The sequence below is a fragment of the Sminthopsis crassicaudata genome, chromosome 2 (assembly GCF_048593235.1).
Source record: "Sminthopsis crassicaudata isolate SCR6 chromosome 2, ASM4859323v1, whole genome shotgun sequence".
NCBI classification, from domain to species: Eukaryota; Metazoa; Chordata; class Mammalia; order Dasyuromorphia; family Dasyuridae; genus Sminthopsis; species Sminthopsis crassicaudata.
Window position 1 is genome coordinate 234,237,193 of NC_133618.1, and position 12,621 is coordinate 234,249,813.

General features: G+C 38.2%; 1 protein-coding gene across 1 annotated transcript in view; it reads right to left on the reverse strand.

The window, feature by feature from the left end:
* Positions 1 to 12,621, reverse strand: part of PTGIS (prostaglandin I2 synthase) — a 51,725-nt gene that overhangs the window by 17,119 nt on the left and 21,985 nt on the right. Inside the window, exon 6 of the mRNA XM_074288573.1 lies at positions 9,227 to 9,408. Coding sequence (XP_074144674.1) covers positions 9,227 to 9,408 — 182 coding nt within the window. The remainder of the gene's footprint in view (positions 1 to 9,226; positions 9,409 to 12,621) is intronic.

A 12,621-nucleotide genomic window follows, 5' to 3' on the forward strand; every position in this document is an offset into this window, starting at 1 on the left:
ATAGCAACTAATCCAATATATGTTAAACATGGTAAAAATACATGTTGAATCCAATATATGCATATATATTTATACAATCATCATGCTACACAAGAAAAATCAGGTCAAAAAGGGGGAAAAAAGAGAGGAAAAAATAAAATGCAAAGAACAGCAAAGAGTGGAAACTACTATGCTGTGATCCACACTCAGTTCCCACATTCCTCTCTCTGGGTGTAGAAGGCTCTCTTCATCATAAAATCATTGGAACTGGCTTGAATCATCTTGCTGTTGAGAAGAGCCACGTCCATCAGAATTGATCATGATATAATATTGCTGTTGCCATAAATAATGATCTCATGGTCCTGTTCATTTCACTCAGCATCAGTTCATGTAAGTCTCTCCAGTCCTTTCTGAAATCATCCTGTTGGTCATTTCTTACAGAACAATAATATTCTATAACATTCATATATCATAATTTATTCAGGCATTCTCCAACTGATGGGCATCCACTCAGTTTCCAGTTTCCACTATAAAGAGGGCTGCCACAAACTTTTTTGCACATGTGGGCCCTTTTCCCACCTTTATGATCTCTTTGGGATATAAGCCCAATAGAAACACTGCTGAATCAAAGGGTATGCACAGTTTGATAGCCCTTTGGGCATAGTCCCAAATTACTCTCCAGAATGGTCGAATCACTTCACAGTTCCACCAACAATGTATCAGTGTCCCAGTTTTCCCACTTCCCCTCCAACATTTGTCATTATCTTTTCCTCTCATCTTAGCCAATCTAATAGGTGTGTAGTTGTCTTAACTTGCATTTCTCTGATCAATACTGATTTAGAGCGTCTTTTTATATGACTAGAAATGGTTTTAATGTCTTCATCTGAAAACTGTTCATATCCTTTGACCATTTATCAGCTGGAAAATGGGATGACCTGCTTTCTTAAAAGGAGTTTTCTCCTCTGGCGGGCCTTTATATCAATGAAATCACAAGCCCACTCACTATCCCCTATTAAATTTAATATGGCTTTAGTAACCAAGAAGCCCTATCCATCTCTATCCCCTTCTGAATGTTCTTCTGCTCTTCTGTATATATTTATTAAATGTTTCATGAATGTTATTTTCTTTACTCTAAAAAAAAAATCAAAATTGTCAAATTGTTATGCTCTATCTTGCTTTTCTTTCCACTAGTGAAAATTGTCAAGAATTGCCTGGAAGCAAAAGGTCTCCCTAATCTCCCTTTACAGACATTCACTGATGCTCAGCTCCCACAGAGATTAGTTTTCCTGAGCCAACCAAAAGTCCCTAGCCAGCAGGCTGAGATCACTGCTGGGGAGGAGGGTGTGTGTGTGGTGAATTCCCCCCATGAGGTTTCTGGGAGGCCTGGCTTTCCAGAGCTAGGCAGCATCTATCACTGCAGCCCCTGAATTATTGATGCCTTCCCAGAACTATGCTTCGAAGGACATTAGAGGCAATGGGTGATAGGAACAGAAACAGGACAATTGACAGGGCTTTCATGCTCAAGGCAGGGGGCAGGGAACGTTACATTGGGTAGAATAGCCACTGGCCAAACTGGGTCATTGATCCCTAGCTCTTAAGCAGCTGATGGAAAGATTTTTGTCCCTGCTTCTCTGGTTGTTTTTATCCAAGGAGAGATAAGATAATATCTGAGAAAAGCACTCCAGATTATATGACCATTTGTGGGCAAATTATTCCAATTCTCTGGACCTCAGCTTTGTCATTTATATAATGGGCATAATAATAAATGTTGCCAAAGCCTACAGGTGTGCTACAAGGAGTAATTTAGGTATTAAAGAAGGGCATGTTATTATAGAAAAATATCCTGGACCTCGAGGCAGGAGAGCTAGATTTGAATCTTGCCTTAGAGTTAACTATTTAGGATGTTGAACAAGTCACTTCTCTCAGAACCTCAGTTTCTTCATCTGCAAAATGAGGATAATAATATTTTTAGTTTCTACTTCACAGGTTTTTTTTTTGATGGGGAAAGTGCTTTGTAAGCCTGTTTTAGTTTTTATTATTATAACATGTTTAAAAATGCTCAGCCTAAAATGCTATACAAATATGAAAGATATTTATTATTAATTAACATTTTTTTCTTTTTTTGGCACTTAGCAGAGAGAAAGGAAGACTCAGTGGGGCATGAAAGCAGCCCTTATAGATCTGGGGGGATTGTGAGAGGCTACAGGGAATCCTAACAACCAGAGGTGTTCAAGCTTAGAAAGGGCTATCTCATAAAGGAGTGAGTTTGCCATCACTGGGGATTGTTCAAGCAAGGTTTGGATGTTCCTTATGGATGTAAAAATTCAAAACTGGAAGAAGACTTGGGATACTAAAAGTAGGATTGGAGGTGAACTCATTGCACAGAATTAGAATTAGAAACATTAAGGAAGTAGAAAATACTCAAGATAAGCAAGACCATCTATGAGGGGTCCTTTTTTCTTTAACTGAGGCAATCTGGGTTAAGTGACTTGTTCAGAGTTAGATAGCTGGCAAGAGTCTGAAGGTGGATTTGAACTCAGTCCTCCCGGCTCCAAGCCTAATGCTTTATCCATCTACTTAGCTGCCTTTTTAGGGGAACTCAACTTAGGGGAGGAGAACTTTATATTTCAATTTTATTTGTATTTTAAAACAATGCACCATATTTCAGTATAATTAGTTTCTTTTGTAACTTATGTATTTTATTATTTGTACTTTAAAACTTTCTTCTGAGAAGGGGATTTTTTACCATTCTGCCCAATGGCAAATAATTTCCTATAGCTGAATTTTCTCAGCAACAAAATAGGGGTTAGCAAAATCCCTTAAAAAAACTAACTTTAAAAGTTGCTATCTAGAAAGCCCTTTATGACCCTTTAACAAAAAAGATTAAAAACCCCTGACCAATTTCAACTCCCTCATTTCACAGAAGAAATTGAGGATCATGTTGACTGGTCCAAGATCTCTATTAAAGCATCAGAATGGGGACCATGATCCAGGTCTCCTGCTTGTATACATGTACTGAATGATCTTCCCTGGCTAGGAGGGATAGAGGGGTTAGAGAAGGGACCTTCACAATGCTGCTAAGGGCCCACCCACCAGGAAGAGGAGTGAGGAAGGCCTAGTGAATGCCAAACTTAGCCCAGACTCAGAAACTCTGTTCTCCTGAGAACTGGATAGGGCAACCTGGATAGCCCCAGTCTGTCCACCTGCCCAAGCTCCATCTCCCCTTCTGCTTCCTCTATCTGCAAGGACTCATGGAAGTGATGGAGAGGGTGTTTCCCTGCAGCTCTGGACTCACTGGCTAGCTTCCTTGCTCACAGAACCTTCTTTATCAGATAAGGACAAGCAATCAATAATTCACTGTATGGTTAAGCTATTTGTGATGTCATTTGATTGCCCCAAATTTTCAAGCAGGGTGGTTGCTTTTTTATTAAAAAGTCAGAGATGATGCAAAGCTGGTCACTCACTTTTTTTCCCCAGGGAAAGACTTTTAGTCATGAGCCATGGGAGGGAGAGGGGGAGAGAAAGAAGTAGAGCCTGGAATCTTATTACATTCAGCTTATGAATGTCCAGGGATACGTGGGTGCCCATGTAAGGAAGGGTATGACCTGGTAACAATTACCTGGGAAGGGCATCCTTATCAAATCAGACATTATAGCCTAATCTTAAAACTCTTTAGGCCCATTTCTCAGTTTGGTCCTCAGTTGAAAGAAAAAATTAATGGGATACTGCTTATCGTACAACAGGAGCTTAGTAAATGCTTTTATCATTCATTTGGAAGTATCCCTGGTCTTGAAGTTAGGACACCTAGATTATAAATTACTCTGAAAGCAGCAAGTAGCTTTTCCATTAGGTTGTACAAGGTGATCTCAAAGTCTCTCCAACATTGAGATTTGCCTCAGTTTCCTTATATGAGGACTAGGGGAACAATAATAGGACCTACCTCTCAGGATTGTTATGAGAATAAAAGTGAGATAATAATTATAAAGTGCTTAGCACTTAGTGTCTGGCACATAGTAGGTACTATATAAATGTTTATTATTATTATTATTATGATTATATGATTATATTCTATAATCCCTACAGCACTGACATTTTATATTCTTAGGAGCAGAAGGCTTTAGATCTAGGGACAAGAAGGTATTTCAATGGCTCCTACTCCAAATGCCTCATTTTATAATAAAATTGAGACTCATAACAGCCTTCTACCCAAACTCTGGTCTTTTGACCAGAAACTATACCACTTTCTTCTAAGGTCCCATCCAGCCTTACTGACCCATGTCCTCAAAAAAAAAAAAAGTAATGAGTTCAGGGGCTGGCTACCCCCTCCCTCTATGATGTCCTCAAACTCCTGAGGACATCCATCAAAGACTTGAGCCATGGAATATCAGATTTCTAAAGCAAATGACTTAAGGCTAAAGGCTAAAACCCATCTGGGAAAGAATGAGAAAAATGAAAGCTGATGGATGTGACGGAGAGAACTGGGTATCTCTTTTTGAGTTTTCATCATTAAAGACACTAACTACAACATATCGATCACCCAGACTTATTGAGGCTGCCAAGGGTTCTCAGTGCTGGATCTGTGGATTTCTGCCCAAGGAATCCCAGATGGACCCATCTTCTAAAGATGGAGATGGAAATAGCCTCCCTCTCAGGTGTTCCTCATTACAGCAAGACAAACTGCTCTGATCCTGCCTGACTCCTCCAATTTCCTAAGTCTCATTGATTTTTAATCCATGGAAGAAGAGGGAGATACTGAACTCAGGAGGGTGGGCTTAGGTTAAAGACACAATACATTGGATAGAGAGCTATAGTTGGAATCAGTCAGACCTGAGTTCAAATCCTGCCTTAGATACTCACTAGCTGTGTGATTCTAGGTATTTCACTTAACTTCCTTCAGCCTCAATCTCCTCATTTGTAAAATGGGGATAATAATAGAACCTACCTCACAGAGTTATTGTGAAGATCAAATGAGAGAGTATTTATAAAAACTTTTGAAACCTTAAAGATTATATAAATAATAGCTATTATTTTTACTGAATATTCTGTGGCACCTACCCATCCAAGATTCTCCTAACTTCATCTTGATTTCTGGAGTAATTTATGATTAAATGCCTCCCCGTCATTCCCCACTCCCCCTAAGTTAGGAACAAAAACCCTATCTGTATGTTTAGGATTGCTCATTTTCTAGAAAAACTGCCTGACTCTGTAAAGGATCTATAAGAAACCCCCGGTTAAAGCAGAATTTTGTCTTATTATTAAATTCAATTTGCATGATCTTTATGGCTGGTGGTGACTCCCCTCTCTATTTGTTAACTTTGAATGATATAGAAATGCACATTTCAATGGTCTAATTATGTGAAAAGTTATGATTTCGTAGATGTGGATATTCCCTTTACTGATGCAGATAAATGAATTCCTATAGGAGGAAAAAGGATGCCCTAGTGGCCACCCCTTTGGTGATGAGCCTCTCCCCACTGAGCTGGGCTAGTCCTGGGGTGACAGGCTCACAAGCTGTTACCAAGCCCAGACATGAAAGCGCCCCAGCTCCAAAGGATCTGCCAGAGCTTGTGGTCTTTAGACATGGTTATTAAGGGGCCTCAGTTACTTCCACACCACAATGAGGCATTGAAAGAGAATTCTAAAGAAAAAAAAATTGTTATAATTATTCTCATAGCGTGATGACTGTGTTTGGCTCACTTAGCCTTTAAAAAAGGAGACTGAGTCATAGAGTGACAAGAACACTAAACTTGAAGGACCTGGGTTAAAATCTCAATCCTGCTAGTCACTAACTCTGAAACCATGGGAATATCACTTAACCTTCCTAAAGCCCAGTGTCTTCATCTGTAAAATGAGGATGGATTCAGTGACCTCTAAAGCTTCTTTGAGCTCTACATTTCTGATCCTCTAATACATTTTCCTCCTCTGCCTTTCAATTTCCTCTTCTATAAAAAAAATGAATTGGGTACCTCCTATCAAGTGGACCAAATTGGCCTCTCCCTTGTGGATGGCCAGAGCCAAACAGAGCAGGCCACAGACAGAAGAGTTAGGAATAAACAGAAGTTTAATTTCAAAGTGAGGGAAACTACTTGCAAACAAGAAGGGAAATGAGTGCAGGGACCCCACCCCTTATGGGGGAACCTAGTATGGCTGACCATTGATTAATGTATCTGTGGCTAGACAAAAAGTCAAACAATGTAGGGTAGCAATAGTAGTGAAACCAGCAACAATGAGGCAAAGTTGTCTAGGGGTAAAAAAAATCCATTCATAGCAGGGCTTCCTTTCTGGGTCTGTTGGTGTTTGCCCAAGTTCAGGGACCATCACCTTATTCAGAGGGTGAGTACAAAGGACTGTTGTCATACCAAGCACAGGGCACAGCTTGTTTGCTGGGCTTTAGCTCTAGAAAAATATCTTGACATTTCTGGAGTCCCCACCCACTTTCTTGCCTCCTTTCCTGTGTTGTCTCCCCCCATTAGATTGTAAGATCCTTGAGGGCAAGAACTGTCTTTCTTTTTATTAATTGTATCTCCAGTGTAAATTGTATCTCCAGTGTAAAGTGCCTGACACATAATAGGTTTTTAATAAATGTTTGTTGAATTGATTGAATTGGACTGGATGATCTTACTCTGAGTCCAAGTTCTATGAGCCTATAAATCTGCCTGCCACTCCCTGGGACCCTGTCATAAATGAGACCAACAAACTACAGACAGCAATTGGCTGAATTTTCACATTCTTTAGCACAGTCTTCTCTCATAGGAATCTTTTAATAGATATAGGGTGTTAAAGTCATACATTGAAATGGAACAATTTAAAGAGTAATTTGATTATCACATCAGGATTTCATCAATTCAACTATATAGGGCTGTTGTACATTTGAGGTGTTCCATTTCTAAACTTTAATATGTAGCACACTTTTATTTTTCTTTCTTTCTTTTTTTTTTTTTAGCAAATCATCACTATTATGTTCTTAAAATTTTTCCATCCAAAAAGTATAATCCAACTATATTTAATCTTCCTTCCTTCCCTTCCTTCCTTTCCTTTCTTTCCCTCCCTTCCTCCCTTCTTCCCTTCCCCCCTTCCTCCTTTCCTCCCTTCCTTCCTTCCTTCTTTCCCAGTCCCTCTTTCACCCAAGTTGGAAGTACCAAACCTCGCTCCCATTCTAATCATCAAAAAAGCTTTGCCTTGTTTAATTCCTAATCTGAGCAGACTTGGCCCTTCTTAGGCAATCCAGTGGGCTTCCATTCCTGGAAGTTCACCATATTAAGATCAGAAACAATGTTAACACCTGGTTAATTTAACCCACTGTAGCTAGCTAGGGCTTCCTAAATTCAAGAGACCCCCTAGCTTTCAGCCTCCACAGTTGGTAGGGATTCTAACCTTGGGCTATCACTCCTTATTTATTTCATTGTTTGACAAAAAAAATTTTTATTAAAACAAAACAAAAACCATTTAACTATATCCAGAATATGGGCAGATAATCTTGAAGGTATTTCTCTTAGAAGGAATGTTTTGTTTTTAACTTCTTGGTATGGTTTCAGAATTTAATATTACCACAGTTACTTAAAAGTTTTTCTGAGTTCTTGTGGCTAGAGTGGCTTTTTTGAATGAAGTCACTTTACAATCCTTTTCAAAGAACCATAATGATTTCTAAAAGAAAATTATATTAGAGATTTCTGTGGTAGCATAATAGCCTGATCATAGCTATCCCTATGAAGTAGTAGCTTCAAAAAATAATCCAGAGATGATGAGCCATTTGTGGAAAAAGCAATTAGACATTAATGGGAGATCTGATTGCATCCACTGGAGATGTAATCGAACATTGTCTCTTACTCTCTCACTCCCCTTCACTTATAACAAAACCTTGCTCCTTTGTCACCCCCTACCTGTTAATCATCACAGAAGAAATTTTTACCCTATCAAGGAATAATCTATCCAGAGATGCAATTGAACTCTCTGTCTCTTCTGAGTAGAGAGAGAAGAAAAAAGGGAAGGGGAAGAGAAGGAAAAGGAGAGAGAGAAGAGGAGGAGGAGGAGGAGGAGGAGGAGAGGAAGGGGAAAGGAAGAGGAAAGAGGAAATAGAGAGAGACGGGGTTGGGTCTAGAAGTAGGAGCATGAAGCATTCTGTAGGAAGAATCATTCTGGGCTCTATTTCCCCTCTGGGATTGAACTACTGCCAGCTGAAGATCCCCTTACCCATTCTTAGAGGCCTCCCAGATTAGTAGGGTGGGGCAATGTTTGTAGTAATTCTCTCTACATCCTGGTTTGCTGAGGGGCCCCTTCTGTAGTTCTTAGAATCACAGGATTTATAGATGGATGATCACTTAAAAGACTCAGTGAGCAATTCTCAAAGTGTGCTCTGCAGACACCTGAGACCCCTTTAAAAGATCCTTGAGGTCAAAACTATTTTATAATAATACCAAAATTGTTTGTCTATTAAAAATCCTCCTAACTTTTCAAACTACACATGTGTATGAGATAGCAATGTTTCCCACCCCCCCATCTATCTCATTGAGTCACTATGAGGAAAGCAAAGCAAATAGTCATTATTAATTCCAGTGATTTTCTATTGCTTTTAGAATAAAATGCATATTCGTCTTAGCTTTTAGAGGCTTACCCAATACAATGTAGGTTTCCATTCTTACTGGACATTCATTACTCTCTTTCTTTACTGTGAAATGCAGTCAAAGAAGTCTTCTTATTCCTCAATCATGACTGTCTTTCATCTCTGTCTTTGAACTGGTGGTCCCCCATACCACCTCATCTCCCCCTCATAGACATACAGCCAAAGCACCAACTCCTGTATGAAATCATTCCTAATCCCACCAACTCTGAGTGCCCTCCCTCCCAAATTATCCTAAATTTAGCTATTTCACACATATTAATTTCATGTAGATTCTGTCTATATTTCTGATTTACCTCCCCCATTAGAACGTAACTCATTATTGCACATGTTTAACATATATTGGCTTACTTGCTGTATAGGGGAGGGGGCAGAGGGAAGAGAGGGAAAAAAATTTGGAACACAAGGTTTTGCAAGGTTGAAATTATCCATGCATATGTTTTGAAAATGAACAAGTTTTAATTTTTTTCAAAAAAAAGGGGGGGGAAAGAATGTAACTTATTAAAAGCAGAGATCCTTTCATCCTTTGTACTTATACCCCCAGATTAGCACATTATCAGTATGTAGGAGATGTCTAACAAATACTCAATGATCTGTTGTTGGAGTGTTTATGCATGTATACAAACTCACCTGAGTGGCCCAGAGTTGAAGCAGCATGGCCCTAGCCTGCATCTCCTCCCCAGCTCCCAGTTCCTCCAGATACTGCTGGTAGCTGTCCAGCCAGGCACTTCTGTGGGTCCTGCCCACCAGGCTTTGTGGGGAAAGAAGCTTCCAAAGATGGGCTTTTATCAGGGACGCTTTTTTCTTCTCCTCTGCAAGGAACATGTCACAGAGAGTCAGGGCCTATAGCCAGTCTTTCTCGGCACACAGGGGGAAGGAAATATTTTGTAGGCTGTTAAAGGGGCCTCCTGACCCAAGACTTCCACTTTCCTGGTCAAAGCAGTTCCCCATATCAGGAAGACTGCCTTCATGGTACCTGGCCCTTTACAAAAAGCCAAACCTGAAGCCTGGGTCTGGCTTCAGGAGGCCCATGAGGTCAGACCAGAGCTCAGGGAGAGAAAGGACTAGATCAGTGGCCTGGATCGGGGACCCTGACCACAATCTCTCCCTTCTCCAATCCACTCTTTTTGTTGCTGCCAAGTTGAGAGTGCTGGAGCACATACCTCAGTCAAACTGAAACCTGTTGAAGAACTTAGCTTAAAAAGGTCACTTCTCCCATTGCATCCAGGGCCATCCTGATCTGTATCTTTCCACTAGACTCACGTGGCTCTGGAGGGAAAAGGGAGGCAGGTGACCTTACCCAGCCCTCCCTCCCTCAAATCCAACTCACTTGCAGGTCATAGCATCTCCTCCCTGATGTCATGGGTCTCTTTGAGAACAAAGTACATATAACAATAAACTGACCATGTTGCTGCCCTGTTCAAGATACTTAATACCTTTCTGTTGTTCTGGAATAAAATACAAACTCCTCTGGCATTTAAATCTGTTCACAATTTCGAATCATCTATCTCTCCAGATGATTTTCCATTATTTATTCTCACACACTTAGTATTCCAGACAAACCAGCTTACTTGCTACTTCCCAGACACAACAGCTCATCTCTTGCCTCCTGACCAGCAGAGGCTCATGCTTGCAAGCAAGCAGCTAAAGGATGGCTGCATCCCATCTAGCAACAGCATCCAGAAAGAATCTCTCCTCCATGTGGTCCTACATCTTGGAGGTGGTCTGCAGAGCTTTGTGAAGACCCTGGTAGGCAAACCATCACAGGGGATAGAGCCTAGAGACACTCAAGAATATAAAGACCAAAATCCAGACAAAGAGGGCATCTATCCTGGCCAGCAGAGAGAGAGGCTCAGATTTGCAGGCAACTGGCTGGAAGATGGACACACCCTAACTGACCACAACATCCAGAAAGAATCCATCCTCCATCTGATCCTGCTTTTTAGAGATGGCTGTTCATTGTTAATTGGATTATAAAAGCATAACTTGCCAATAACAGCAGTGTTTTCAATTATAGCTTTTTAAAAATCCTAATATTATATTTTGAAATTAACAGGTTTAGTAACAGCTGAGCCAAATGATAATAAAAGTTTTTGCTGCATGCTGGGAAAAAAGAAAAGAAAAGAAAAGAAAAGAAAAGAAAAGAAAAGAAAAGAAAAGAAAAGAAAAGAAAAGAAAAGAAAAGAAAAGAAAAGAAAAAAAAAGAAAAGAAAAGAAAAGAAAAGAAAAGAAAAGAAAAGAAAAGAAAAGAAAAGAAAAGAAAAGAAAAGAAAAGAAGCCAAGAGACTTGGTTTCATGTCCTAACTCTGACAGTAATTAACTATTTGAATTCAGGCAAATTATTTTACTCCTCCAAGCCTCAGTTTCCTCATATGTTGCATAAGATGGTTGGATAAAATGGTCTTAAACATTTAGCAGTAAACTGGTAAATATATTTTAAGTTTAATCTGCATTATTTTGAAATTTTAAAAATTAACTTATTTGTTACATTTTGAATTCTGAGTTTTCTCTCTGCCTTCTTCCTTCTCAAATCCACATTAGAGGACAATATTTTATAATATGTATGCATAAGTGTATATATATAGATAGATAGATAGATACATATATATACACACACAGATGCACATAAATGTGTGTATATGCAATACATATATGTATATACACAGATATGTGTATGCACACATGTACATGTGCATATGCATACAAACATTACACACACACACACACACACACACACACACACAAGGGGTGGGGTGGGGAGGAACCATACAATAAATACTTCCATACAATAGTCTTTTTCTAGAGATGGATAACATTTTCCTTCATCAGTCCTTCACAATTGTATGCATGATCCTGTTATTCAAAATAGCTTAATCATTCATAGTTACTCTTCCAACAATACTATTGTAATACATTATATATTATAATAATATTATTATATAATATATGTTAGCTCAACCCAGATGTGAACAATGAATATTTCTTCAATTATTTATATCTGACTTTATTTATTTAAAAAGTGTTTTATAATTTTGTTTATGTAATTTCTGGGTTTGGCTTGGTAGAATACTCCCAGGTACTTTATATTGTCTATGGTTATTTTAAATGAAATATCTTTTGACTATCTTTTTTTCAAGATTTGATGATAATATATATAAATGCTGATAATTTATGTGGGTTTATTTTTTTTGCTAAAATTCTCAAATGTTTAAATAATTTTTTTCATTAGTGTCTAGGATTTTCCAAGTATTCCATCATATCATATGCAAAAAAGATAGTATGTCCTTATTACCCATTCTGATTCTTTCTATTATGTTTTCTTCTTATTACTATTGTTAGCATTGATAGTACAATATTGAATAATAGTGGTGATAATGGGTATTCTTCCTTCACTTTTGATTTTACTAGAAAGGCTTCCAGCTTATTCCCACTATAATTAAAGCTTAATGATGATTCTAGGTAGGAGCCTGTTATTTTAAAGAAAAATGTATTCATATCTATGCTTTGAAATGTTTTCTAATAAGAATGAGTATTGTAATTCTGTTAAAAGCTTTTTCTGCATTTATTGAAATAATAATATGATTCTGTTGATTTTGTTATTGACATAACCAATTATGTTAACAGTTTTTTTTCTTATATTGAATTAGCCTTATATTCTTGGTATAAATCTCACCTGATCATAAAGTATAATCTTGTGATATATTACTGTGGTCTTTTAACTAGTATTTTGTATAGAACTTTTGCATTAATATTCATTAGTAAAAGTGATCTGTAATTATTTTTCTCTGATTTTGCTCTTCTTGGTAGGTATCAGCACCTTACTGTTTCAAAATAGGAAATTGGTGAGACTATGCAAATAACTTATTTAATATTGGAATTAGCTGATTTTTAAATGTTTGGTCAGTTCAGTTAGAGATCCATCTCACCTTGATACTTTTTTCTTAGGAAGTTTATAGCCTATTCAATTTCTTTTTTTCTAAAATAAGTTTATTTAGATATTCTATTTCTTCTTCTGTTAACCTGGA